The sequence below is a fragment of the Rhamphochromis sp. 'chilingali' genome, assembly GCF_963969265.1.
Source record: "Rhamphochromis sp. 'chilingali' genome assembly, chromosome: 14".
NCBI lineage: Eukaryota > Metazoa > Chordata > Actinopteri > Cichliformes > Cichlidae > Rhamphochromis > Rhamphochromis sp. 'chilingali'.
The window spans coordinates 35,542,539-35,570,317 of NC_137941.1; the positions used below are offsets into that span (position 1 = coordinate 35,542,539).

The window sequence follows — 27,779 nt, forward strand, 5'->3', positions numbered from 1 at the left end:
GCATGCTTAAATGAAGATGAATAAAGGTTTTGTGGAATGACTACTGAGTTCCGGTGCCATCTCTGGATGCTTCGAGGAATAAAAAGAACCGGGTGAAACTGATTTCGTAACATCTTTCACCTGGAATTCCAATAAAATTGATTCATGTTTGTGGCTGTAATGTGACAAAATGTGGAAAAGTTCAAGGGGGCCGAATACTTTTGCATGCCACTGCATGTTACTGATGCCTTTGACACTGTGGATCATGACTGGTGGGTGGGCATCACTGCCTCAGCTCTCCAATGGTTTAGGTCCTTCCTCTCTGATAAGTTTCTGTGTCAGCACTGATAGTTTTAGCTGCACCTCTGCTTCCCTCCCTTGAGGAGTAACATAAGTTTCCATTCTTGGACCACCTTTTGTCTTTGTACCAGGTGCCACTTGGCACTATTTTCCAGAAGAACAATATTTCTTTTCATTGTGATGTGGACAACAGTCAAGTTTGTTTTTCACGTAAGCACAGTGGTGCTCACAGCATCTCCTTGACTGATTTATTTACATAAATGACATTAAAAAATGTGTCTCAATACGGGAAAGTACGGGAGGATAAGAAGTGCTATACTATACAACAACTATACTAAGACCTTGATGTTTTATGCTGATGTAAGTATTAGTGATATGGAAATCTCCAATAATGATGTGCATTATTTTCATAGATCAGGTGATGTCAACATAACACATAAACACATTTCATTGCAATGTTGACCCTGTGCTAACTTGCATATGACAAAAAAAACCTGAAAACTGAAACTGAAACATTGTTAACATGGACATTTAGAGTAATATATCAATTAATTGTCATTATGAAGTCAAATAATAATGTTAAATAATGTTGTATTGAAAAAATGTGTCCCTTAATGATAAATATATTGCTCTAACGTTTGGAAATGATTCAAGAGAAAGATTTTCCTAATTCGTCTGACCTGGAGCTTCTACCTATGACTTTGAAGCGTTACATTCTAAAATGAAAATGAAACAGGTGTCATTTTTTACTCATATGATCGGAGCAACTTGAATGAAATCTTTAGCTTCTATAAGCAGTAAAAACTTTAGACTTTAAGATATATTCATGGAATTTTGTAACATTGTAGGGCTTTGTACTGAAAAAAAGTGTGTTGATGCATCTCAATCATCCAGGAAAGTAAATCTCCAAAAGTTGGTTCTGTTCATCTGGACGTAGCGTTTTGTGGGAGAAACGTTTCGTCATCATCAGGTGACGTCTTCAGTCTCAGCTGACTGCAGGTTTCAATCTTAGTACATTTGCATAATGACTGAAACCAGCCCACTGAAGGAACAATGAACTGGGAGGTGTTTTGCAGCTTTCTCCATGCCCTGTCATGTGATATATTATTCAATATAGGTCTACTTTGACTTTTAGCATTTATAATAAAGGTGAAGATCAAATGCTTTGCCAACCAATGGTACTCATGTACATCAAAACATAGTATATTGTTTTGATGTTCATAAAAATTGTGGGTAATGTAAAATCTTTGGTGGCCTTGACATTAACCTGGTTTTCAGAAAAATTTAATCAGTTCGAGCTGGTACTGGCATCTACCATCACACAAAATTTGAAAATGATAGTCTAAGGAGCTTGGAAAGAAAAGCGTCTGGACTTCTTTAAGTTGCTTGAAGATGTTTCACCTCTCATCCGAGAAGCTTCTTCAGTTCTAAGGTCAAATGGTGGAGAGTCCCAGATTTACAGTTTTTTCTGAATGCTTAAACCCTAACTGTGATTCCTGTAGCACAATCTCTAAAACCATTCAGACTTATAGCAAAACCACTCACTGAGTTTGCAAAACTAAAAGCACAAAAACTGCTTTGCACTCAGTTTGCAATTTTGTAACACACACTTTGCAAAACTGTAGGCACAATTCACTGCACAACACTCAATTACCAAATTTCCAACACACTCCTAGCAAAAGTATACACATGTATGGCTATCATTAACACTAATTTGCCAACTGTCTGGCACACTTTCACATGTGAAAACTTTTTTAGATAATCAGTTCACTTTGCAATCAGCCTAAGCACTATAATACAGGTAAGCTGTGTGTGCGGAGTACAATGGAGGGAGCAGGAAGAGTGAGAAGTAGAGGAGGCCGAGGAAGAGGACGTGGAGGTGAAGAAGTAGGATGAAGAGGACGACAAGGACAAGGAGGAGCAAGAGGAAGACGAGGAGGAGGGAGAGGAAGATGAGGAGGGGGGAGAGGAAGGGTAGGAAGAGTAAGAAATAGAATTGCTGATGACATCAGAGCTACAATAGTGGACCATGTCATCAACCGTGGAATGACCCTGAGGGAAGCTGGCCAACGGGTCCAGCCTAACTCGAGCCGCTACACTGTAGCAAGCACCATAAGGACATCTTGAAATAAGAATCGGTTAGTACAGTCACTTCGCACAAAGATTTGTAGCACTGCCGTATGCTGATGAGAAACACACCAATACCATTGATGTAAAAATACTGAAATTGTTACTTTACAGAGTTGCTAGATGACCAGATGCTGGGGGCAGAGGAAGCATGTTCACTGCAGACCAAGTAACCCATATAGTCATTATGGCGATTGCAAATAATCCTATACTTGGAAATAAACACTTGTGTTTGTTTTGATGTGTGTGAATAAACACCAGTACTTGAAGTTTGGATCCCTCTATGCTTATGGATCTATGACAGAAGTATGAGCTCAAACTGACATAGCCTACCTTGTGCACAGAGAAAGCAAAAGCCAGATGTGTTTTGTATTCATACCATCAGTGTGCAGTTGGCGCATTGTGTGCTTAGTAGATGATGGCTTGTGTGTACTGTTTGATACGGAAACACCATTTTTATGAAGGTGTGAAGAGTTAATCTAGCTGTGTTTGCTTTTGCAAGAGAACTACAATGTTTTGATGATTGGGTGACAGGTTTTCTTATTTGTGTGAAGAGTTTTGCAAAATTAGCCAATAGTTACAAAAAATGTGCTTAAGCAATCAGAAAAAACTGTAAGCCCTATGGGAGTGATATGGAAATCTAAAATAATTATGTGCATTATTATTTTAAAAAGTCCTGACTTTTCTTTCCAAGCTCCTTAGACTACCGTGACCTGGATGACTGAGAACCTTCACAGACATATTGAAAATGATATCTTGAAAACTGGATCCTAGACTGAAAACAAACAAACAGACAATTTATGTTTCTTTCTACGAAATCTACAAAAACATCGGGTCAGTTAAATTATGAATGACATTAAAAAGATGGTTCATACTTGTCTATCTGCTCCTCGGCATCACTTGCTTTTTGTCCTGGCTGCATGGTATCTCCCTTCGATGAAAGGCTGATGTCACACTTGATATAACCTTTGACCCCAGTGCTAATGTCACCACCTTCGGTTAGCATTGCCCACTTATTGATGAACTGGTGACCTACAGGAGTAAGGAAGAGACACTAGTGTGATTTATGAACAGGTAAATTCAATAAATGAAATTAAATCAATAATCTGAGAAATAAATGGTCTGTATTTGTATAGTGCTTTTCTAGTCCCTAAGGACCCCAAAGCCACCGGACCCTCTGACCACCACCAGTAGGCAACGGGTGAAGTGTCTTGCCCAAGGACTCAACGACCGAGACTGTCCGAGCCGGGGCTCGAACCGGCAACCTTCCGATTACAAGGCGAACTCCCAACTCTTGAGCCACAATCGCCCCGAACTATAACCAGACATGAGTCTGTGCCAAGTTGGCACAAACACATTTCTGTAGAAGATCACTTCATTAGAATTTGGCACTGAGTCTTGTTGTTGGTTTGTTTTTTGTGACAGTCAAACAGGTCAGAGTTCGTCACAAAGCAAACAGTTTTCAAAGGCTGCTTTGCCTTTATCTTGACCAATCTGCTAAAACTCTCCACTAGAAAAGCTACTTTACATACGCTATGTTGCCAAAATTATTCCCTCGTCTGTCTTCACACACCTACACTCAAAAAAATGAACTCAGCCTATCTCTGCTTTTACTAAAGTAGATTTTGTTGTTTGTTCTTAATAAACTCGATTTTGCAAAAATCCTTAAAGTGTTTGTGCAAATTTAATGAAATGTTGTTACTTTTTGTTGTTACACAAAGTCATTGAACTGTGTCAACGTAACATTGTTGAGTAAATTCACAGGTTTGTCCCTCTGCACATACTGCTGCGTGCAGAGCCCGCCTAAATAAGGGCCAATGCGCATGCGCACCACCCTCTTTCTCAAGCTTGCTATTTCTTCGCCATGTGGACTGGTTCAGCCGCATTTTTGTCCAAAAATCAGGTAAGAAGTCATTTTTCTTGTAAAGCCCGTCTACATATATATGTTCACACGTCAGTTAATGTCGCAAGTGCTACTAAGAAAAGAGTACAGGCAGGGTTTTGCCCGGTAAAGGTTTGCTAACGTGGACTTGCTGCACGTGAGTTTCCAAATGATTTTGGAGGGGACTCCATTGCAATAGCAAAGCTCTGTTTTCAGCCCAAATGTAGTGTAGCGCTAGCGTCGGTATGCGTCGGTACGCGTCGGTACAGGCAGCGCATTCGGTCCGGCACGCACTTTCGCGCCAAGTTTATACTCGGACGCCTGACTGCGTTGCACTTTAGCCAACAACAGTGGAGAAGCGCTCCTCGCTAGCAGACAGGTTAGGGTGTATTTTCTGTCTAATATTTCAGCTTACGTTTTGATGTAGCTTGCAGAAAGCATTTAGTAAGCTGGTGTAAGATGAACTGCATTAATGTTGTACAATGTCCATGGGATTTCTCACTCGACTTTTAATGTCAGATTACACACACATTTACACAATATGCAGTGGTGATGATGTAGATCAATAAATTCATTGTTGTAGCATACAATATTAAAAATAAAACTGATTAATATGAAACATTAACAATGTGCAAATTATTTAGTTTTTTCAGGGACAGTGTAATGAAAATGTCTTTTGTGCTTCTCCCCCAGATACGTTGATGTGGCAGTGCAAATTGTGCAAAAAAGTGGTGTCATCACGAGCTCTGTTATTAAAACACTACAGGTTAGTTCATAGTAGACAGCAGTATCCATGTGCCTATTCTGATTGTGTCTGTGTTTTCAAAACATGGAATGCTCTACATAGCCACTTAAGCAGATCACATACCCAAAGAACTCTAGACAAGTCTGTGAGTTTGGCAACATTTAACTGCCATTTGTGTTCCTGCTGCAACATAGCTTCGGAGCAGGAGTATTTTTCTCACATTAACAACCATCTAAAATGTAACGAGACTGTGCATTGCATGTTTGAGGGTTGTTCTTTCAAAACAAATATCTATGGTACATTCAAGTCTCATCGAAATAGGAAACACAATCCTTATACCTTAAAAGACTTCAAAATCGGTATTGCTAACACTATTGTAGGCCAAACATCAGCTGATGACAGTACAGACACTATTGTAGAAGAGGACATAAGTGCAAATATTGATCACGATACAACTACAAGTGAGACTGAAGATTTGGCAAATGTAATAGAACTTAATTTTGCATCTCTTTTACTTAAGTTGGAAAACTATTTTCATGTTCCCAGCATAGCAATTGACGAGTTGCTTTCAGAATTGCACTACCTGATAAGCTGTGCATCAGTGCCTTTGACAAATCAAGTAATTGTAGACATACTCAAGAATCATAACCTTTGTCTAGACCAGCCTGTTATTGAAGAACTGACAAAGGCAGTTTCTTTTAACCCTTTGTTAAAAGCCATAGAAAAGGACGGCACACTTGCCACTGCCTTCAAACGCAGACAGTATTACAGAAAACATTTTGAAGTAATTGATCCAATTGAATACATTCTCGACTCCCAAAGCAAGAGGACCTTTCAGTATATTCCTATTCTAAAATCATTACAGCAGATATTTAAACAAGAAAACATACTGAACAAATTTGTCACTAGCCACAATCAGAATCCTTTTGTAAATAAGGAAAAGTATACATCATATAAAGATGGTCTACATTTTCAAAATAATGAGTTTTTCTCAGGCGGTGAACTAAGAATCTCTATTTGTCTTTATGTTGATGATTTCGAAATTTGCAATCCATTGGGGACATCACGGAAAAAGCATAAACTTTGCTCAGTTTACTGGATTTTAGGTAACTTGCCACCAGGTAGTCATTCATCCCTCTCTTCTATTTATTTGGCTCTCTTGTGCAAAAGTGAGGACCTTAGGACCTTTGGCTATTCAAAAATATTTGAGCCACTTTTGCAAGACCTTGTCATTTTAGAGCAGCAGGGAGTGTTCATTGACAATTTAGGGGTCAACTTTAAAGGCACTGTCCAATATGTAGTGGCAGACAGCCTCGGAGCTCATGGATTGGCCGGTTTTGTGGAAAGTTTTTCTGGAGATTACTTTTGCAGGTTTTGTACTGCTACACGCTCAGAAATTGAATCAAAAGCTACAAATAGTGACTTTTCTCTGAGAACTGAGGAGCTCCATCGTGTACACATAGCAACTGCACGTGAGACAGGGGTAGCTTGTTGTGGTGTGAAAAGCTCGTGTGTCTTGGCAGACAGTCTGTCTTTCTTCAAGGTCACTGCAGGATTCCCCCCTGATCTTGCACATGACCTTTTTGAAGGTATTGTGCCTTTTGAGATAGCTGAGTGCCTTCGAATACTAATAGGCAAGAAGTACATCACTTTTGAAAATCTAAATAGACTTGTTCAGTCATTTCCCTACAAAGGAGGGGATCAGACTAATCGCCCTCAGAAATTGCCTCACAATTTTCTTAGTAAAAAAACTGTTGGTGGCAATGCACATGAAAATTGGTGTTTACTAAGACTTCTGCCACTTATTATTGGACAACACATACCTGAAAACGAACCAGCTTGGGAACTTCTACTAGATTTGAAGGATATTGTTGAGCTTGTTGTGTGTCCTGTTCATAACAGTGACTCAGTTGCATACCTGGAGAGTAAGATTTTAGACCACCATCAAAGGTACAAAGAAGTATGCCCAGATAGAAGACCATTGCCAAAACATCACTTTCTGGCTCATTATCCCTCAATAATTCGCCATTTTGGTCCACTTGCCTTATTATGGACAATCAGATTCGAGGCAAAGCACACATTTTTTTAAAAAAGTTGCTAGACACACAAACTGCTTCAAAAACATAACCCTGTCTTTGTCAACCAAACACCAGCTCATGATTGGCCATTACATGCATTCATCAGGCTGTAGCAAAGCCACTTTTGAGGTTTCACGAGTCTCGGCAGTCCCAGTAGAACTTCTCAAACGTGAAATTGCACATTGTCTTGCTGAAAAGTACCCTGACACAGCTGTAGTTAGCCTTGCCCAGAGTGTGTCTGTTGCAGGCATCTACTACAGGAAGGGCATGTTAATAGTACATGGATCACTGGGGGGTCTGCCAGAGTTTGCTGAAATCCTGCAGATGTGTATTTTGGCAGATTCGTTGGTGTTTATAGTAAAAAAAACTGAGCTCGTGGTACACTGAACACTATGGATCCTTCAAAATTGACCCATCTCCAAAGGAAATTTCTCTTGTTGCACATGAGGATCTGGTGGATTGTTATCCACTTTGTGACTACCAAGTCGGAGCTTCTCGCATGGTTACATTAAAGAGATACATACACTGTTCAGGTAATTTTAATGTCCATGTTGCCGATTTAATTTTTGTGCTGTATAGCAGTACTTCTCAAAGTTTGGTTCTTAAAAATAGTTGGACCAGAACTTAAATCTACTCGGATATGTTTCAAGCCTTGTAAAAATACTAGAAAAAAAATTGTGCTGCAAAATTCTGAATACCACTAAAAAAATGTAACATGTACTGAAGTTTGGGAACCACCTGCTCATGTTCTTGCACTTATTTTTTAGAGTAACAGTTGGAGATTGGGACATCAGAAATGACAGCCCCAACAAAGCTTCTGATAATCCTGGGGGAGAACAACGCACTCAAGTTAACCCTTCCTTTGGGGATACCAAAGAATGTTAACGAGCTCAAAGCGGAGATTGAAAATCAGTGCGGAGTTTCTGAACAGTTCAGATTGCAGTACATGGACACAGATTTTAATCAGTTCCTTAACATGACATCCACATTTGATCTAAAAGACATGGACAAAATAAAAGTGATTAAAACAGGTGTTCCAGAAACATCCACTGGTAGTAATGAAAGCAGTGTGTCCTCATTTAACTTGGGTAGCCCCTGCTCTGGCCACAACCCTGATTATGACACAGATATACTGTCATCGCCAGAATCCAGGTCATCAAGCTCCTCGAGCTCAGCAAACTCCACGCTGCGATCAGAAGCCTGGCCACTGGACTTTCGCATACCTGAGTTTAGCTTCGATGTAGAGCTGCAATTGACAAAAGGCAACCAGGAATTCCAAGCCAATGGAACACTTTTAACCCTAAAACCAAAGCTCAAGTCTGACATTTTAGAGAGCTTGTCTTCAGAAATTATGAAGTACAAAGCTTACCCTTCAGACAGCAATCTTAGTGATGTTTGCCAAGCTTTGGTTGTAAAGCATCCATGCTTGAAAGAGAAGGGTTCAGAAACTGGATTTTCTGCATGGAAGATCAGTTTGAAGTATAAAATGTCAAACTATCGTGGAAAACTGAAGAACTTAGGGTGTAGTGAGTTGGTCATCAATTCTCTCAAAAGAAGAGGGAACAGTAATGTGCATCCCAACCAAGTCAAGAAACCCAGGAGAGCAGAGGTGAATTTCTGCCCTGATTATCCAGCTGGAGAAACCCGAGAGAGTCAGGAAGAAGAAAGGTTGGTGCTGCTTTCAGAGTTCAAGAAGAAGAACAACAATGAAACCATCAAAGCAAAAATGGCCCAAACCTTTCCTCACCGGAGGCAAGAAATTCTTCAGGACATGCCCTTCGTAGCTGACTTTAAAAGCCGATGGCCAGCTCTTTTTTCTCCACGTGAGGTAACTGAATCAGTTGATCTGCAAATGCACTCCACATGCAATATTTTAAACCCATCACGCTAAACATTTGTTTATTTTACAGATAAATGCTGAATTCCAGCGCATCACTACGATCCCGCTAACATCCACATTTATGGCACAGCTGGACAACAACACAACCAAACTGACCAAAGTCTTCAGAAACAAGGGAGGAACATCTGGACGCAAGATCACAGAAATCATGGCTGCAATTGATGAGGTTTGGAATTAATTTTTTTCAATGCTTCATTCCCTCTTTTAATACATATGATTTTGTTGTCTCCTTCTATTGTAAGGTAAAGTTTAATGTTGGTATTATGGGATTGTTTATTCTTTGTCTTTTTCATGATAGTGTTGTCACAGTAATAAAGTTTTAAGTTGATTTGGATACTTTATAAAAAAAAATTGCCAGAATTAAAAGCTGTTTTTACAGGACAGTAGCGTTTCCAAAACGGGATTTGCCGCGGCTCCCTGGGGAGAATTTTGGCATTTACAGTAGAAAAGCTGAAGCTAGAATAAACTGCCATCAGGCACCTTTCAAACCAAGACGGGATAAAGGGAGGTCTCTGAGCTTAGTACTACAACTGTTTTTTCATTTGTCCTTGCAAAACCTCCTGTTCAAGTCCTCCAAACACACCCACGTCACCCCGCTTCTCTTCCAGCGTCACTGGCTGCTGGTCAACTTCAAGGTTCATTTCAAGATCCTGGTTCTGGTCCTTAGGGCCTTACATGGACAAGCACCATCATACAATGGAGATCTTCTCAGTCCCAACACCCCCAGCAGGTCCCTGAGGTCCAGTGATCAAAGCCTGGTAGTGCACAACAGTCTAAAGACCAAAAGTGACAGATCATTGCTGCTGTGGCCCCCAAACTCTGGAACTCTCCTCCTAAGCCTTAGATCAGTGGACTCAGTGGTTTACTTTAAAAAAAAAATCCTCTGTTCAGGCTGGCTTTGGTGTGACCTCTTGTTCATCCTCTTCCTCACTGGATTCTTCATGCTGCTGTTTTTGGTCTGGTTTCTGTTTTTTTTGGGATCCTGTGGTTACCTTTTTTTGCTCGTCACATTTTTTCAAATGATAATGTTCCTTCTTTCCTTAATTTTTTTTATTTTAAATTTTGTTGTTCTTCTGTAGTGTGTCATGGACTTTTTTTCTCAAAGCATTATATACATTTATTTTGCTGAAGTTAACTGAAAATGTCTTTAAAGTTTAGCTAAGTAAAATTTGCTTTTATGTTTTACAGAACGACACAGTTGCAATGAGAAGAGTGTGTACGCTGAAAGGACTTGCAGTCTACCTCAATGAAGATCCGAACAGCTTGATCAAAGAATATCAGGCAAGTAATCAAATAGAAACAATTTCCAGTAATAAAAATTTAACTGACGGTAATTTTTCCTCACACACATTCATTAGATTATAACAAAAAGTTAAAATTAGAACATTATTGGAGATATAAAAGCACAAGCTTATGCGGGAGTGACCCTTGCCATTACAGTTGGGGTGTAATGTGGGCTGAGTGTACTGTCTTTCTGCTTTGTTGTTCTGCCGTGTACTCAGATGATGGACCAACACCTCTCATCTCGCTCTGAGCTGTCTACTGTTTTGCAGCTTAAAGGGATATTCCACCCCAAAGTGAAAATTGGTCTATTACCATATTACCCAGAGTAAGATAAGTGAGAAAAAATAATTTTGTAACCAGTGCAATAATTCTCCTGATCCGGCAGCAGTCTATTTGCTTTTGCCTAGCATTTAAAAAATGGAGTGAATGGGAACTATAAGCATTTTGGTTGCAAATGACTCTTTAATGGTACGAATTATTCCTGGTGAGCTCAATAATCATGTCGACTTTAAATGAAAAGTAATAAGTAACTTGAAGGATTTGGAGGAGTAGATTTAGACTTGGGAATACATTATGGTTACCACATACAACACTGTAAGCCGCCGCTGCATGGTGCATGGATATTCGAATATGTGTTTATTTATGGAAACCAGAGGCTTTTTCAACCACTGTTGTTGTATCCAAGTGCTATGCCATGGCGGGTTACAGGGTGCTTTGGCGTAACCGTAATGTAGGCCCAAGTCTAAATCGCCTCCTCCTGCAAATCCGTCGTGTTACTTTTTACTTTTCATTTGCAGTCGACATGATTATTGAGCTCACCAGGAACAATGGGTATAAGATCAGAAATGTACTGTGCTGGTTACAAAATGCTTTTTTCTCACTTATCTAACTCTTGGCAATTTATGGTAATAGACAAATTTCCACTTTGGGTGGAATATCCCTTTAATTGATATGAAACCCTGCAACTTGTATTATGTTTATTTACTTATTAATTTTTTTAGGATGTGGACTTCCATGAGGCCGAAAGTGAAATGGAGAAGACGCTCATTGGCATCTACGTCATCAAAACAGAAGGAGAGCGTGACCTTGACCCGGCAGAAGACATTGGTATCATAATTGAGGGTGTCGCTGTGCTCAGAGATCTTCCTGATGTTGCCACTGCTGTTGTGTTGTTGTTCGGCCTGATCTACACTTTAAACATGAGCTACCCATCCAACCTCAGGTACACTTTTGAGTTTTTTCAGAAAGTACTGATGGGACTTGATGCTAAGAAGCTATCAAACAAAGTTCAAGTGCTCAGAAACAAACTCCTTGAATAAAGAGGAGGAAGCGGGAGGCCCTTATTGCTTAACTTAGTTTGAATGCTTTACGTTCAGGTATAGTTAAGTTGTTCATAAACACTTTTTTTCATTGTCAGTACTGTTTCTTGGGAACATTCACCAGTTTTAGAGAACAATAATGTTCATTTGCATTTTAGCAAAATACTGTTACTTAAAAAATTGGTGTTGCACTTCTTCTACTGCTACTTGACAACATACAGAAAATGACAGACATTTTAAAAAGTTCTAGCGGTTAGGCCGCTGTGATTTGATATTTCAAAGAATGTGACATTTGGCAGCTGTCTGCAACTTGGGATGTAACCATAACTTGAAAAACTGAGTAGCACTGTTTTACAGTACAGTTTTTGAACAAAACAGCCAATTTTCACTGTTTTAAATGAGTTTAGTTTGCTCTTTCATGCTTATCAGTGTTTGAAAATAATTCCTGAAACGTCCTGTAAAATGTAGGATTTTTTTTTGATAATTTGGATGCTTTCTGGACCAGTTGAAAGACAAGTTGGTTAGCACTTCACTGATCTTTGAAGTAAAATATTGTTTTATGCACAAAGTATTTAGTTAAAGTTGTAACAAGTTGTCTGCATTGATTGCACTTTGTGTTAAGCTACGGCTCTACAGTCTTTTCGGTCTGTCAACAAGTATTTAATATGCACTGAATGTGCTTAGTAAAGACAGGACTTTGTTGGATCATTTTTTTTAATCATTTTAGTTTGACGACAAGTTGGTTAGCACTTTATACTGATCTACATTTTCTGCACAAAATATTCACTTGGAATTTGTAACAAGTTGCATTGATTGCACTTTGTGTTAAGCTGTTGTGCTTGGAAAAAAGTATTTTATATGCACTGAATGTGCTTATTAAAGGCAGGATTGTGTTTGATAATTTGGGTGCTGTCTTCATTTCTTCCTAAAAGATCTCCCTAAGATTTACTTAAAAATGTTATGTCAAGTGGTTCCACATAACTGCTTTAAGTAACTTTTAAGAAACTTTGCTATTTTGTATGGAAGTAACCAGTGTAAATGATTTATTTGTAATTGTATTGAATAGAAATTACTTAACAATTTTATATAATTCAAAAGTAACAAAGTTATGTAGCAGCTACATAACAGTTTTACAAAGATACTACCTAACCAGGTTATGTCCTTCTAAAGCAGAAAAGTTATGTACCAGCTAAGTAACAGTATTACAAAGATATTGCCTAAACAAGTTATGTAGGCTTAAAGCAACAAAGATAAGTATCAGCTAAGCATTGCAATTAAGTTACATTTAGCCAATACACTTACGTAAATCTAACTTAACAGTATTGAGTTCAAACTAAGTAACAACATTTCTTAAAAGTTACTTAAAGCAGTTGTGTGGAACCACTTGACATAACTTTTTTAAGTAAATCTAATGTTTTATTTTTTTGAGTGTATGAACTTGAGTAAATGGTCTGATTATCAGAGGTGGGACCAAGTCATTGTTTTGCAAGTCTCAAGTAAGTCTCAAGTCTTTATCCTCAAGTCTCAAGTCAAGTCTCAAGTAATGTCAGGCAAGTCAGAGTCGAGTCTCAAGTCACTGGTGTAAAAGTCCGAGTCAAGTCACAAGTCTGAAACTTTGAATTTCAAGTCCTTTCGAGTCTTTAAAAAAAAAAAAACGAAAAAATAATGTTGCAGTTATATGCTAAATGTAAATATTAGACCATGTAATTTTAAAATCTGTGTTTTTCTCAACACATGACAAAATAGTGAACTTAGAAAATATACACAAATTGTGAAATTGCACCTCTATAAAATGCAGCTCAATTAAACCTAGCTCCAAGAATAATTTTCACCGACAGTTCTGAGGTAAGCTGCATGTTATTCTTGGATGCGGTTGTAGGACCAGCTTTAAAATCGCATGACAAAAATATCATACACATTAAAAAAAACTGTATCACCAACGTAGCCTGGACAACATTTGCTAGTTAGATGAAGTCAGCTATCTCATCTTAGCATATTTATATGCATATTTATAATTATACGGTTCTTGGAGTGAGTGCACACACTCATGAAGTTTAGTAACTTCAGGTCACTGCAACAAGCCCAGGTACAGTTTACCGACGGATGGGTACAGGACCTTGAAATGCACCGTGTAGAACGAAAGACCATCGTACGTATCATAAGTTTACCAGTCTCACAAATTGTCGTCATAAATACACATTCCTTAACCGTTTATTAATAGGACCTTTGAGCTCAACGGTAATTAATTAGTAGTGGAAATAATTTCTGGTACCCATCACAGAAATGTAGCAGTGACAATAATACTGTATGCTGTAATCGTACTGGGCAATTAGTGATACAAAAAACCTGTTTTATCCTGTGAATAAACGTATATGTTTTTGTCAATGTACCATAATAACAGAAGCGAAACACAATATTGTGTCAGGACAATTCACTATTTATGCACAATAAACACAATAAACAAAGGAGCATAGCGCGACAATTTCTGTTCAGCGCCAGACTTGCTTGTAACCTATATCACTAATTATGTTATGAAAATGACGTATTAACTACTAAAAAACACTGACCTTCGTGTAAATGCTTGGAGCAGACTAACCTGTGAGCTGGAGTGTTCTGGGACGTTATATTTGATCTTTGAATGGCTGCAATCCAGGCCATCCGTCGCGTCTTTGTTACTTCGGAAACATGGCTGAACAATTTCTCTTCAGCGACGTAATCCGATAACAACCGATCTCTTTACCCGTCGGCTTCCCGTGGCTGTCATGCGACCAGCTATTGCAGTTAATAATACAACAGCTTCTTGCCATTTTTGTGTTTCTTTTTATCGCTGTGTGACTGATTTCAATTGAAAGCCTGCATGCGCTAGTACCGCTTGCCACAAGTTCCCAGAATCCTTTGCGGTTCTACCCGTGAATGACGTCACATTTTCAATCTCTATATAATATGCATGTTAAATTTTATATTTGGGGTGAAATATCAAGTCTTTTCAAGTAAACCGGTTCAAGTCCAATTCAAGTCCCAAGTCATTGGTGTAAAAGTCCAAGTCAAGTCACAAGTCTTAGAACATTTTTTCAAGTCTAAAGTCATAAAATTAATGACTCGAGTCTGACTCGAGTCCAAGTCATGTGACTCGAGTCCACACCTCTGCTGATTATTATATGGCTCTTTCCTGCTCTCTCGGAGCACTCCAAGAGCTTTACACATCATGTGTTTTTCACCCATTCATACAAGCACTTTTTTCTGTGCTGAAGTGCTTTCTATCTAACATCCGCACACACTGAGCAACTTGGTGTTAGTATCGTTCCCAAGGATATTTGGCATGAAGACCTGAGCAGCCAGTGAATGAAACACCACCCTTCCCTAAAGTCAATCATCTGTGCTACCGCGTGAGCTACATCCACCCTAAAGTGAGAGACATGCCATTCTAAAACCACAGGGCTTAATGTGGTGTTGGCCCAGCATTTACGTTGTACGTTCAAGATGGCGCCGAGTATGGCAGCCTCGTCGCGAGCTCCCCCAAGCAACGGCTTTCTTCTGTGTTTAATTTTACTTTTCCTTTATTTTTTCACGAGCAGCACTTGTCTCCTTGTGTACGACCGACAAACCTTACTGGACATAAAAGACGGTCTTCTTATAACTTTCCGGAGTTCAAGTTTTGCAACACGGACCCTCCGTTTGCAGACCCCCCATTCATCTCACCTGAGACGCCTTTGTTCTCTGGCCCTGGAGGCCGCAAACGCCGACGCAGAGGGAGAAGATCTGGCGTTCTGGTTCGACTGAGACGGCGCACTTACAGACCACCGTTACCCAGTTTATTACTGGCTAATATGCAGTCTCTGGAGAACAAGCTGTGCGAGCTTCGGGCACGGATCTCATTCCAGCGAGAGATGCGGGACTGCTGCGTGATCTGCCTCACAGAAACCTGGCTATCGGACAAAGTACCGGACTCCGCAATACAACTGCCGGGGTTCTCTGTGCACCGCGCAGACAGGTCACAGGATCTTACTGGGAAAAGCAGAGGCGGTGGTGTGTGTTTCATGATCAACAACAGCTGGTGTGATTATGCGAACGTGCACCCGGTCAAATCCTTCTGCTCACCGGACCTGGAGTACCTGATGATTAAGTGCCGGCCATTCTGGCTACCGAGGGAATTTACAGCAGTGATTATTACGGCTGTTTACATTCCCCCACAAGCCGACACTGACCGTGCACTCAGGGAACTGTACAGCGCGATCAGCAGCGAGGAAACCGCACACCCAGAGGCAGCGTTTATCACAGCCGGAGACTTTAATAAGGGAAACCTGAAGAAAGTCTCACCCAAACTCCACCAACACATCCATTTTAACACTCGTGGAGATCGGCTACTCGACCACTGTTACACCTCTTTCCGGGATGCGTACAAAGCCCTCCCCCGCGCCCCATTCGGCCAATCAGAGCACTGCTCCATCCTGCTCCTGCCCGCCTACAGGCAGAAGCTGAAACAGGAAGCTCCAACCCGGAGGGCGGTGCACTGTTGGACGGACCAATCGGAGTCTGCGCTGCGGGACTGTTTTGATCACGCGGACTGGGAAATGTTTCACGTGGCCGCCAGAGACATTGATGAATACACAGACTCAGTCTGTGGATTTATCAGGAAATGCGTGGAAGATGTCGTCCCATCCAGTACAGTCAAATCCTTCCCAAATCAAAAACCCTGGATTAACGGGGATGTTCGCGCGGCACTGGTGGCACGGAACACCGCCTTTGCCTCCGCGAACACATCGGACTACAAACACGCACATTACCAACTCCGGAAGACGATCAAAGCAGCCAAACGTGAGTACAGGGACAGGGTGGAGCAACAGTTTGACAACCCTCGGAGTATGTGGCAGGGACTAAACACGATCACAGACTTTAGAGGGAAAATCCAAATCCAAATCCTCCACCATCTCCTCATTGAACAACTGGCGACCTGTAGCCCTGACCCCCATCGTAAGCAAATGCTTCGAGAAGCTGGTCAGGGACTTCATCTGCTCTGCACTACCCGACTCACTGGACCCTCTACAGTTTGCATACCGCCACAACAGGTCCACTGATGATGCCATAGCCCTGACACTACACACTGCCCTGTCACACCTGGAGAAGAGAGACACGTATGTGAGGATGCTGTTTGTAGATTACAGCTCAGCATTCAATACCATCGTTCCCTCGAAGCTGGACAGGAAACTGCAGGATCTAGGACTGAGCAGCTCCCTCTGCAGCTGGATCCTTAGCTTCCTGTCTGACAGACGCCAGGTGGTCAGACTGGGCAGCATCACCTCATCCCCCATCACACTGAACACTGGTGCTCCACAGGGGTGTGTACTGAGCCCTCTCCTGTACTCACTCTACACCTACGACTGCACAGCCACTAAAAGCTCCAACATCATTGTGAAGTTTGCGGACGACACTACAGTGGTGGGTCTTATCACCAACGGTGATGAGACGGCTTACAGGGAGGAGGTCAGCGCCCTGACCCACTGGTGTCAAGACAACCATCTCACCCTCAACGTCGCAAAGACAAAGGAGTTGATAGTGGACTTCCGGAGGTGCAGAGAAGTACACACCCCCATCACCATCAACGGCGCTGCTGTGGAGAGAGTGAGCAGCTTCCGGTTCCTTGGAGTACATCTGGCTGAGGATCTTACGTGGTCAGTACACACAAACAAAACAGTGAAGAAGGCGCAGCAGCGCCTCTTCTTTCTCAGGAGACTGAAAAGATTCGGCATGAGCCCCCGCATCCTCAGGACCTTCTATCACTGTGCCATTGAGAGCATCCTCACTGGATGCATCACCACCTGGTATGGCAACAGCACCGCCTACAACTGCAAAGCTCTCCAGCGAGTAGTGCGGTGCTCTGATTGGATAATTGGATGTGAGCTTCCCTCCCTCCAAGACATCTACAGGAAGCGCTGCCTGAGGAAAGCGGGGAGGATCATCAAGGACTCCAGTCACCCCAGCCATAAACTGTTCAGACTGCTTCCATCAGGAAGGAGGTTCTGCAGCATCCGGTCCCGTACCAGCAGACTGAGAGACAGCTTTTTCCATCAGGCCATCAGACTGCTGAACACGTCATAGACACCTCAGCTTCACTACTGGAACTTCAACATTATGCACTCCACACTGTATATAAATGCCACTTGTTCTGCACATATTCAACTCTGTATATTTTATATATTTTATTATTATTATTTTTTTTATTTATTTATTTTTTTTTACTATTTAATTTGTAAAAATGTGTATACACACACACACACACACACACACACACACGTAGGAAAATATTTAGTATACACATCCAGAAATGCATACACTATTATATATTGTACATATATTTATTAGTTTCAGGTTGGCCATTCTTGTATTTTGCTCGTTTGTGTTGTTGTGTTTGCACATCTCTGCTGCTTGTGGAGCTCGCACACAAGAATTTCACTCGCATGTGCTGTGCCAGTGTGCCTGCACATGTGATGTGACAATAAAAGTGATTTGATTTGATTTGATTTGATTTGATTTACAGCTGTAACAGCTTCAGCTCTTCTGGGAAGGCTTTCCAGAAGAAATGTGTTTGTGTGAATTTTCTGGAACATTCTTCCAGAAGCACATTTCACTCTTAGTCCACAGGGGTTAATAGGATGTTGCTCAACCTTTCCAGCTACAATAGCTTCAACTCTTGTAAGAAAGCTTTCCACAGGGTTTAGGAGTGTTGAGGGTTACAGTTGCTAACAGACTCAATAAACTAATCCACAGGGCCAGTAATGTTGTGAGCATGGAGCTGGACTCCTTTAAGGCGGTGTTGGAGAGGCGGATGTTGTCCAGGTGCTGGAGAGTGCCTCGCACCTACTCCATGATGTTTTTTCATTAGGTTTTACACTTTATAGTAAAATATGAATCATACAGGGGGGTCTGCTAGGGGGCGCGTTATGGAGTAGACGCGCAAACCACGAGGTCCCATTTATCTGTTAAATTACTTTATGGTTCACCTATTGTGGCCCAATTCAGAGATTTCTTAAGCTCTATTAAGAAAGTCAGCATTGTTTTAGCTGTTGTTCTTTCCGTCTTTTTGCCTTATCTCGAAGTGAAATGCCTCCTAAGCAGTCTGCTAAAGGAGTGCAGGCTAGCTGCTCAGGGACCGCTAGCAAAACTACCGTTGACCCAGCGACACTGCTAGCTTTCCGCGACATTGTCAAAGAAGTGATTCAAGAGGAAAATGACAACCTACGGGACGAAATTAAACGAGCCATTTCGCCCATCCAAACCACTCTTGACGAATGTACTGAGAAGTTGGGCGAACACGAAGAAGGCTTGAATAATCTGGACAAGCGGCTAGAAGTTATGGAGACATGTTTCGCAGATCTGAGTAACCAATACAAGAAGTTGCTGCTGAAAACTGACGACTTGGAGAATCGGGGAAGACGATGCAACTTGCGTATATTAGGAGTGCTGGAGGGAGCCGAACAAGGGAATCCCACTAAATTTGTTGCTGATCTGTTGCACGTTGTACTGGGTGGTCCCGGCGGTTTGGAGCAGGCTCCGATCCTGGACAGAGCTCACCGGGCGGCGGTTGCGCTGCCCACGGAGGGAGGGCGACCGCGGCCGTTCATTGTTCGCATTCATTACTACCAGGAAAAGGAGCGGATACAGCGCTTAGCCAGACAGAAAGGCCGGCTGGAGTTTCAAGGGAAGCAGATCTTCATCTTTCCTGACTACAGCGCAGACCTGGCCAGACGCCGGGCTGCTTTCAGCGAGGTGAAGGGACTACTACGGAAAAAAGACGGAGTTCGCTACGGTCTTCTTTATCCTGCCCGGCTTCGGATCTCGTTTAATGGAGAAACACAGGTATTCGACTCTCCTAAAGCAGTGAAAGATTTCATTGACTCCAAGTTTGAGTCATCTCCCGAATGACATTTCATAAGAACCACCGGGACTTTCATACCATCGTGACTATATTTTTGTCAATCAATAAACGGACGATCTTTGGTTTAGCTTAGTTTCATGTTCAATGTTCATTTAGAAATCTCAGATGTTGGTGAGTTTGCCCTTGTTTCCTGGGAGGTTAACTATATTCCAGTACTTGTCACTTAAAAGGGACTCCGGGGTCAGCTTTGATGAGAAGTGAAACAGGTCCGTTTTTCGGTTACGGGTAAATGCGACGTGGGAGTTTTTCTCTTTCCTTCTCTTAATTATTTTACTCTATTGTGTTGGACTTTGTGACTTTCTAATTTGAATATGTTTTGGACTACATGTGTGATTCATAGTTCAGATGCTTCTGCTCATGTGGGGCTGTGGTTATGAATAAGGTGATTGGGACTCTTAATAGAAGCAGGGGAGCTTTGGGAAATTGGTGTGTGTCGTTTGGGGACAACACTGAACACGGGGTGGTGGGTGGGAGGGACTTATCTACTTTTTCTTTTCCTTTTTTTTTTTTTTTTTTTTTTTGTTGTATATTATTTGCTCAGATTATTGTTAACAACAACATTTCAGTGTGCACCCATGATAGGATTGGTACTTGCGTTTGGAACCGCCTTTTTCATCATGTACTTATATGGTGATGACTTCTGTTGATGACACTTCAACTGCTGTGAGTAATGGCTGCCATGTTAACTTTATTAGTTGGAATGTGAAGGGATTGAACCACCCAGTGAAACGAAATAAGGTACTCTCTCATCTTCTTTATCTTAAAGTACATGTAGCGTTTCTTCAAGAAACACACCTTAAGCATACAGATCATGCCAGATTAAGACGAAATTGGGTTGGACAAATTTTTCATTCCAAATTCAATGGTAAAGCCAAAGGTGCAGCAATTTTGATTAATAAGAATACTCCGTTTATAGTCTCTCACACAATAGCTGACCCAAATGGTCGCTATGTAGTTGTGACAGGGTCCCTGTTTAATACTTCACTTATTTTAGCAAACGTCTATGCTCCGAATTGGAATGACTCAACTTTTTTCAATGACTTTCTTAATTCCCTTCCACAGATCAATACACACCAATTGATCCTTGGAGGTGACATGAATACTGTTATGGATCCAGTACTAGATCGCTCCTCAGATAAAAGACTTCCACTCCCTAAATCCTCATTAGTGTTACAGTCTTATTTACAAACCTATGGGGCTGTTGATGCGTGGCGATTTCTCTACCCCTCCACTAAACAATATTCCTTTTTTTCTGCAGTGCATCAAACGTATTCTCGTATAGACTACTTTTTTGTTGACAAAAAATTGCTTCCCAATATCAAGACTTGTAAATACAATAGCATAGTAATATCTGATCACAGTCCACTTGTTTTGGAACTCGGCTTCCCGGATGAACCCTTTGTGTACTCCTGGAGACTCAATCCTCTTTCTTTGTCGGATAAGGAGTTTGTGGAATATCTTTCCAAACAAATTGATATCTTTATACGAACAAACATTACGCCTGGCATGGCCTATAGTACGGTTTGGGAAAGCTTAAAAGCATTCTTACGGGGCCATATTATATCATACTGTTCATATACTAGAAAACAGAAACAGAAACGTCTTTCTGAATTGATACACCTTATTTCGCAATTGGATGAGCAACACTCTACAACCCCCTCTCCAGTTTTGTATAAACAAAGACTAACGTTACAGACTGAATTTAATTTAATCTCAACCCAGCAGTCAGAGTCTATGATTCTTAAATCTAGAGGAAGATGGTATGAGCACGGAGAAAAAGCATCTAAAATTTTAGCACATCAGCTTCGTAAATCAGAAGCAACTCGTATAATCCCTGAAATTAGGACTGAATCTGGACATGTCACCACTACACCACAAAAAATAAATGAGAGTTTCAAAGTATTCTATTCCAGTCTCTATGATTCTGAATCTTTAAACACGCCTGGACTGTTTGAGGCTTTTTTTGATGGAATGACAGTTCCGACTTTAACCTCGGCATTCAGAGACCAATTGGAGGAGCAAATTACAGTGGAAGAAATTAAATTGGCGATTAGCTCAATGCAGAATGGCAAATCCCCGGGTCCGGATGGGTATCCGGTTGAATTTTACAAGACCTTTAAAGACAGTTTATCACCTTTATTACGAGACATGTTCATTGAGTCATTGGTTTCAAAATGTCTTCCCCTAACGCTTCGACAAGCGACCATCTCACTCCTATTGCATGCCAAATAAGGATCCATTAGAGTGTTCATCATATCGTCCTATATCACTCTTAAATGTAGATTTAAAAATACTGTCAAAAACACTTGCTCTCAGGCTAGAGCAATATCTACCATTGTTAATTTCTCCAAATCAGACAGGTTTCGTGAAGGGTAGGCATGGTTTTTTCAACCTGCGCAGGTTTTTAAACATATTACACACCAAGTCAACTACAACCCCTGAAATTGCCTTATTACTCGATGCTTAGAAGGCATTTGACCGGGTGGAGTGGGATTATCTGTTTTATACTCTGCATAAATTTGGATTTGGCCCTAATTTCATTTCATGGATTCAGTTACTTTACTCCTCACCTATGGCACGTGTTAGAACAAATTCGTTATTCTCTTCTTATTTCCCACTTCTCCGTGGTACGAGACAAGGTTGTCCCTTATCCCCTCTTCTTTTTGCATTATCAATTGAACCACTGGCGATTAAACTGCGAGCTGACAGTTGCATTAAGGGCATCTTCAGAGGTGACCAGGAGCACAAAATATCCTTATATGCTGACGACCTCCTGCTGTATATGTCAGAGCCTTTATGCTCTCTTCCCCGTGCTCTTGCCATTTTTGAATGTTTTGGTAATATTTCAGGTTACAAGTTGAATCTGCATAAAAGTGAACTTCTCTGTGTCAACTCTATAGCCAGAAAGATTTCATTTTCAGGTTTTCAATTTAACGTTAACTACCTGAGGAAACTTCTTTGGATAAAATTATTAATATAAACGTTCATAAGAGAGGGGCGATTAAAGAAATCTATGCTATACTATTAGATCTTCAATCTCCTTCTCTCTCCATCCTTAAAGCACAGTGGGAGAAAGACCTTGGGATGACTATAACAGATGAGCTCTGGCAATCTTTTCTCCAGAGGGTACACTCTTCTTCGATATGTGCCAGGCATGGGCTCCTTCAATTTAAGGTCCTACACCGATTACATATCTCCAAGGAAAAGTTAGCCAAGTTCTATCCAGGAGCTGACCCTCTGTGTAACAGATGTAAAGCAGAAACAGGTTCGCTCCTTCATACCTTTTGGACATGCCCCAATCTTCATATCTATTGGGTGTCTATATTTAACACTGTGTCAGAGATGTATAACGTTAAATATGATCCTTCTGCTCTAACGGCTATCTTTGGGGTGATACCTCAAGACATCACTTTGCCAAAATGCTATTCGAATTCTATTGCCTTTGCTTCACTTATCGCAAGGCGCCTTATACTTTTAAGATGGAAGCAGGAAGCTCCTCCCACACATGAACAGTGGCTTGCGGAGCTCATGAGGTTTTTACATTTAGAAAAGATGAGATATACACTGGCAGGTTCAACCACCAAATTTCTTAGGGCATGGCAGCCATTCTTGATGTACATGGAAACATTTAAAATGACCACCTTATCATGACCAGATACCATATCTCTATATCGCTATCATAGCTAACTGTACGCTGAATGTCCCTTATACATTTTATTTTTCTATTTGTTTGTTGTTGTTTGTTTGTTTTTTGTTGTTTTGTAGGGGTTTCTTTGGTTTGTTTGTTTGTTTTTTCCTTCTCTATTTCTGTTATCTTTTGGGGTATTGTAAATACTGAACAGCAAACTACTGTATGTTCAATGTTTTGTTGTTAACATGCTGCTGTGACTGAAAATAAAATTTATAAAAAAAAAATATGAATCATACATATTTAATCTCTGTAATATTCTGGATATTTATAATTGAGCTACTTGTATATATTAGAGCTATTTCTTATATTTTATAATGTTGTAATACTTCAATTCAATTCAATTTTATTTATATAGCGCCAAATCACAACATAAGTCGCCTCAAGGCGCTTCATAGATACAGAGAAAAACCCAACAATCATATGACCCCTTATGCGCAAGCACTTTGGCAACAGTGGGAAGGAAAAACTCCCTTTTAACAGGAAGAAACCTCCGGCAGAACCAGGCTCAGTGAGGGGCGGGGCCATCTGCTGCGACCGGTTGGGGTGAAAGAAGGAAGACGGGATAAAAGACATGCTGTGGAAGAGAGACAGAGATTAATAACAGATATGATTCAATGCAGAGAGGTCTGTTAACACATAGTGAGTGAGAAAGGTGACTGGAAAGGAAAAACTCAATGCATCATGGGAATCCCCGGCAGCCTACACCTATTGCAGCATAACTAAGGGAGGATTCAGGGTCACCTGGTCCAGCCCTAACTATATGCTTTAGCAAAAAGGAAAGTTTGAAGCCTAATCTTAAAAGTAGAGATAGTGTCTGTCTGGGATCGAAATGGAACGAGGCGCAACCTCTCACAACGAACGTAATATGGTCAACACCTTGGAGACGCTTGCAGCTGCTGTGAAGGCTCAAAACAACACCATTGAGCGTATGAGGGGAAACATCAGAGAAAGGCCTGCTCAAAATGAGACCCTTGAGCGACAGTTGGAAAACATCGCGGAACGGATCACTGCAGTTGTGAGGTCTCAGAATCAAAAGAACGATAACACCATGGAACAGAAGTTTGATACCATCATGGGGAGGCTCGCGACTCTCCAACGGGAGATCGAGAGGCCAGTGTCGGAGTGTTAAAGAGCAGCCTGAAAAATTCTCCTGGGCTGCTCGCATGAAATTAACAAAACCAACATAAACATTGCGGATCCCCATCACGGCGCCAGCTGCAGGCCCAAGGCTGGAGCCGAACAATCACTCCCTGATAATGACTGTGTTACGGCTATTCTTCCCATCCCATGCAAGGACACCTGGATTGGCTGGAGGACTGTTTACTTAGCCTGATAGGCCAAAGGACACTGTCTCAGCTAAACTATGGACACGCGCACACACACACACTTACACTGATAAGCACTCACTCATCCCCCCTCCCTTTCCAAACGCCTTCGATGCTTGTGCCCTACCGGGGAAGATAGCAGTCAACTGGACCAGCACAGATGCTGCAGGACCGGATGCGCTGTCTACACCGGCTCTCTCTTACCCTTTACCCGCCCCTGTTGCTTGTCTTGTGTTTCTATGGTGTATTGATAGTCATGTGCTTTGTGCTGAGGTGTTTTTTCAGTTATCAAACTGTTCTCCCACTAGGAGCTCAGTCTGAGTGGAGTTTTTTTTTCTCCTCCTCTTACCTCATGTAGTGTATTTTCGTTGTTTTTTCCTGGATTTTTTCCATGAATAAAGTATTCTGATTCTGTCTCCTGAATCCAAACTGGAAGCTGGTTCCACAGAAGAGGGGCCTGAAAACTGAAGGCTCTGCCTCCCATTCTACTTTTAAATACTCTAGGAACAACAAGTAGGCCTGCAGAGCGAGAGCGAAGTGCTCTAATAGGGTGATATGGTACTACAAGGTCATTAAGATAAGATGGGGCCTGATTTGTCATGGTCCCTGTGCCTGCCCAGCCGGCCTCACAAGGCTACACTTGTGTTTTTGCTTTTTCTCTCTCTCCCCTACCTCTCTGCCTGGGCGGAGCTCACAGCTGGCTCCCACCCTTGGCTCACACAGCTGTTGGCGATCGGCTGATTACCGATCTACTATTTGAGGCTGGGTCACAGATCCTCTCATCGCTGGATGATTGAGCTACTGACGTTAGTCTTTCTTTTGGTCTTATACCTTTACGCCCTACCTTCGTGATTTGTGAGTGATTTCTCCCTTCCCTATTCCAGTTTATCTTCCCGGACCTGTGACCTCCCCGCGGTACGGACGTGTGTGAGTCGGATGTGAGGACGTGAGCGAGCGTGAGAGAGAGAGCCTTCCCCTAATCCCCTGGAACCCTGGACTTTCCCCGTCACTGTATATAGTATTGCACTGGTGTGTAAATAAATCGTGTTCTGATACGTCAACCTGCTCTGCGCTTGAGTCCCTGCTTTCAGTTTGTGACAGAATCATCCAGCCAGGAAATGGACTCAGCAGACTCGGCGGCCTCCACTCCCACTCTCGCCACCCTGGCAGCTATGCTGGAGCGACACGAGCAGATGTTTGTTCATCTCCGTGGCGAGATCGCTGCTCTCACTCAGGCTGTGGCCCAACGAACACCCCTGCCGGCAACTCCACCTGCCGTCGCTCCTCTCCAGGAAGCCTCGGCCTCCGCAGTAAGTGCCACACCTCCTGCTTCTTCACTTATCCAATCTAACAGATTTCTACCCACACCGAAAGCTTTCTCCGGAGAAATTGATAAGTGTGCTGGCTTCCTCACTCAATGTGCCCTTCAGTTTCGTCAGCAACCGCAAGCTTTCGCTAATGATGGTGATAAGATTGCATATACAGTGGGGCAAAAAAGTATTTAGTCAGCCACCGATTGTGCAAGTTCCCCCACTTAAAATGATGACAGAGGTCAGTAATTTGCACCAGAGGTACACTTCAACTGTGAGAGACAGAATGTGAAAAAAAAATCCATGAATCCACATGGTAGGATTTGTAAAGAATTTATTCGTAAATCAGGGTGGAAAATAAGTATTTGGTCAATAACAAAAATACAACTCAATACTTTGTAACATAACCTTTGTTGGCAATAACAGAGGTCAAACGTTTACTATAGGTCTTTACCAGGTTTGCACACACAGTAGCTGCTATTTTGGCCCATTCCTCCATGCAGATCTTCTCGAGAGCAGTGATGTTTTGGGGCTGTCGCCGAGCAACACGGACTTTCAACTTTTCTATGGGGTTGAGGTCTGGAGACTGGCTAGGCCACTCCAGGACTTTCAAATGCTTCTTACGGAGCCACTCCTTTGTTGCCCGGGCGGTGTGTTTTGGATCATTGTCATGTTGGAAGACCCAGCCTCGTTTCATCTTCAAAGTTCTCACTGATGGAAGGAGGTTTTGGCTCAAAATCTCACGATACATGGCCCCATTCATTCTGTCCTTAACACGGATCAGTCGTCCTGTCCCCTTGGCAGAAAAACAGCCCCATAGCATGATGTTTCCACCCCCATGCTTCACAGTAGGTATGGTGTTCTTGGGATGCAACTCAGTATTCTTCTTCCTCCAAACACGACGAGTTGAGTTTATACCAAAAAGTTCTACTTTGTCATGTGGTCAGATGAAACCATTCTCCAAATCCTCTGCTGCATCATCCATGTGCTCTCTGGCAAACTTCAGACGGGCCTGGACATGCACTGGCTTCAGCAGCGGAACACGTCTGGCACTGCGGGATTTGATTCCCTGCCGTTGTAGTGTGTTACTGATGGTGACCTTTGTTACTTTGGTCCCAGCTCTCTGCAGGTCATTCACCAGGTCCCCCCGTGTGGTTCTGGGATCTTTGCTCACCGTTCTCATGATCATTTTGACCCCACGGGATGAGATCTTGCGTGGAGCCCCAGATGGAGGGAGATTATCAGTGGTCTTGTATGTCTTCCATTTTCTGATGATTGCTCCCACAGTTGATTTTTTCACACCAAGCTGCTTGCCTATTGTAGATTCACTCTTCCCAGTCTGGTGCAGGTCTACAATACTTTTCCTGGTGTCCTTCGAAAGCTCTTTGGTCTTGGCCATGGCGGAGTTTGGAGTCTGACTGTTTGAGGCTGTGGACAGGTGTCTTTTATACAGATGATGAGTTCAAACAGGTGCCATTTATACAGGTAACGAGTGGGGGACAGAAAAGCTTCTTACAGAAGACGTTACAGGTCTGTGAGAGCCAGAGATTTTCCTTGTTTGAGGTGACCAAATACTTATTTTCCACCCTGATTTACGAATAAATTCTTTACAAATCCTACCATGTGGATTCATGGATTTTTTTTTTCACATTCTGTCTCTCACAGTTGAAGTGTACCTCTGGTGCAAATTACTGACCTCTGTCATCATTTTAGGTGGGGGAACTTGCACAATCGGTGGCTGACTAAATACTTTTTTGCCCCACTGTATATTTCAGCTACTCCAGGATCGGGCTCTGATTTGGGCTCAAGCTGTGCTTCACGCCAACCCTGAAATAACGTATTCTGACTTTCTGGATAAGTTCAAAGGCGTCTTCGACAGAAAATCCACCATGCTCACAGCCGGCCA

At 41.8% G+C, this 27,779-nt stretch overlaps 2 protein-coding genes across 14 annotated transcripts in view; one reads left to right on the top strand and one right to left on the bottom strand.

Annotated features, from left to right (window-relative positions):
* Positions 1–27,779, bottom strand: part of fer1l6 (fer-1 like family member 6) — a gene marked incomplete at its 5' end in the record, with an annotated part of 80,373 nt that overhangs the window by 45,469 nt on the left and 7,125 nt on the right. The window contains one exon of the mRNA XM_080903106.1: positions 3,282–3,438. Coding sequence (XP_080759232.1) covers positions 3,282–3,438 — 157 coding nt within the window. The remainder of the gene's footprint in view (positions 1–3,281; positions 3,439–27,779) is intronic.
* Positions 4,125–12,515, top strand: LOC308410033 (uncharacterized protein). 13 transcript variants are annotated; one of them, XR_013974102.1, is made up of 6 exons: positions 4,125–4,309; positions 4,982–7,644; positions 7,879–8,939; positions 9,022–9,177; positions 10,200–10,292; positions 11,297–12,515. XR_013974102.1 is itself a non-coding variant. In XM_080903108.1 (6 exons), exons 3-6 carry the CDS (start codon positions 7,908–7,910, stop codon positions 11,612–11,614), a joined length of 1,599 nt encoding a protein of 532 aa, XP_080759234.1. In that variant the 5' UTR covers positions 4,151–4,309; positions 4,982–5,054; positions 7,879–7,907; the 3' UTR covers positions 11,615–12,515. The 13 variants fall into 13 exon arrangements, 7 of the variants coding, with proteins under 7 accessions (XP_080759237.1, XP_080759235.1, XP_080759234.1 ...); XM_080903108.1 differs by having other exon boundaries at positions 4,151–4,309; positions 4,982–5,054; XR_013974106.1 differs by lacking the exon at positions 4,125–4,309 and adding an exon at positions 4,321–4,445.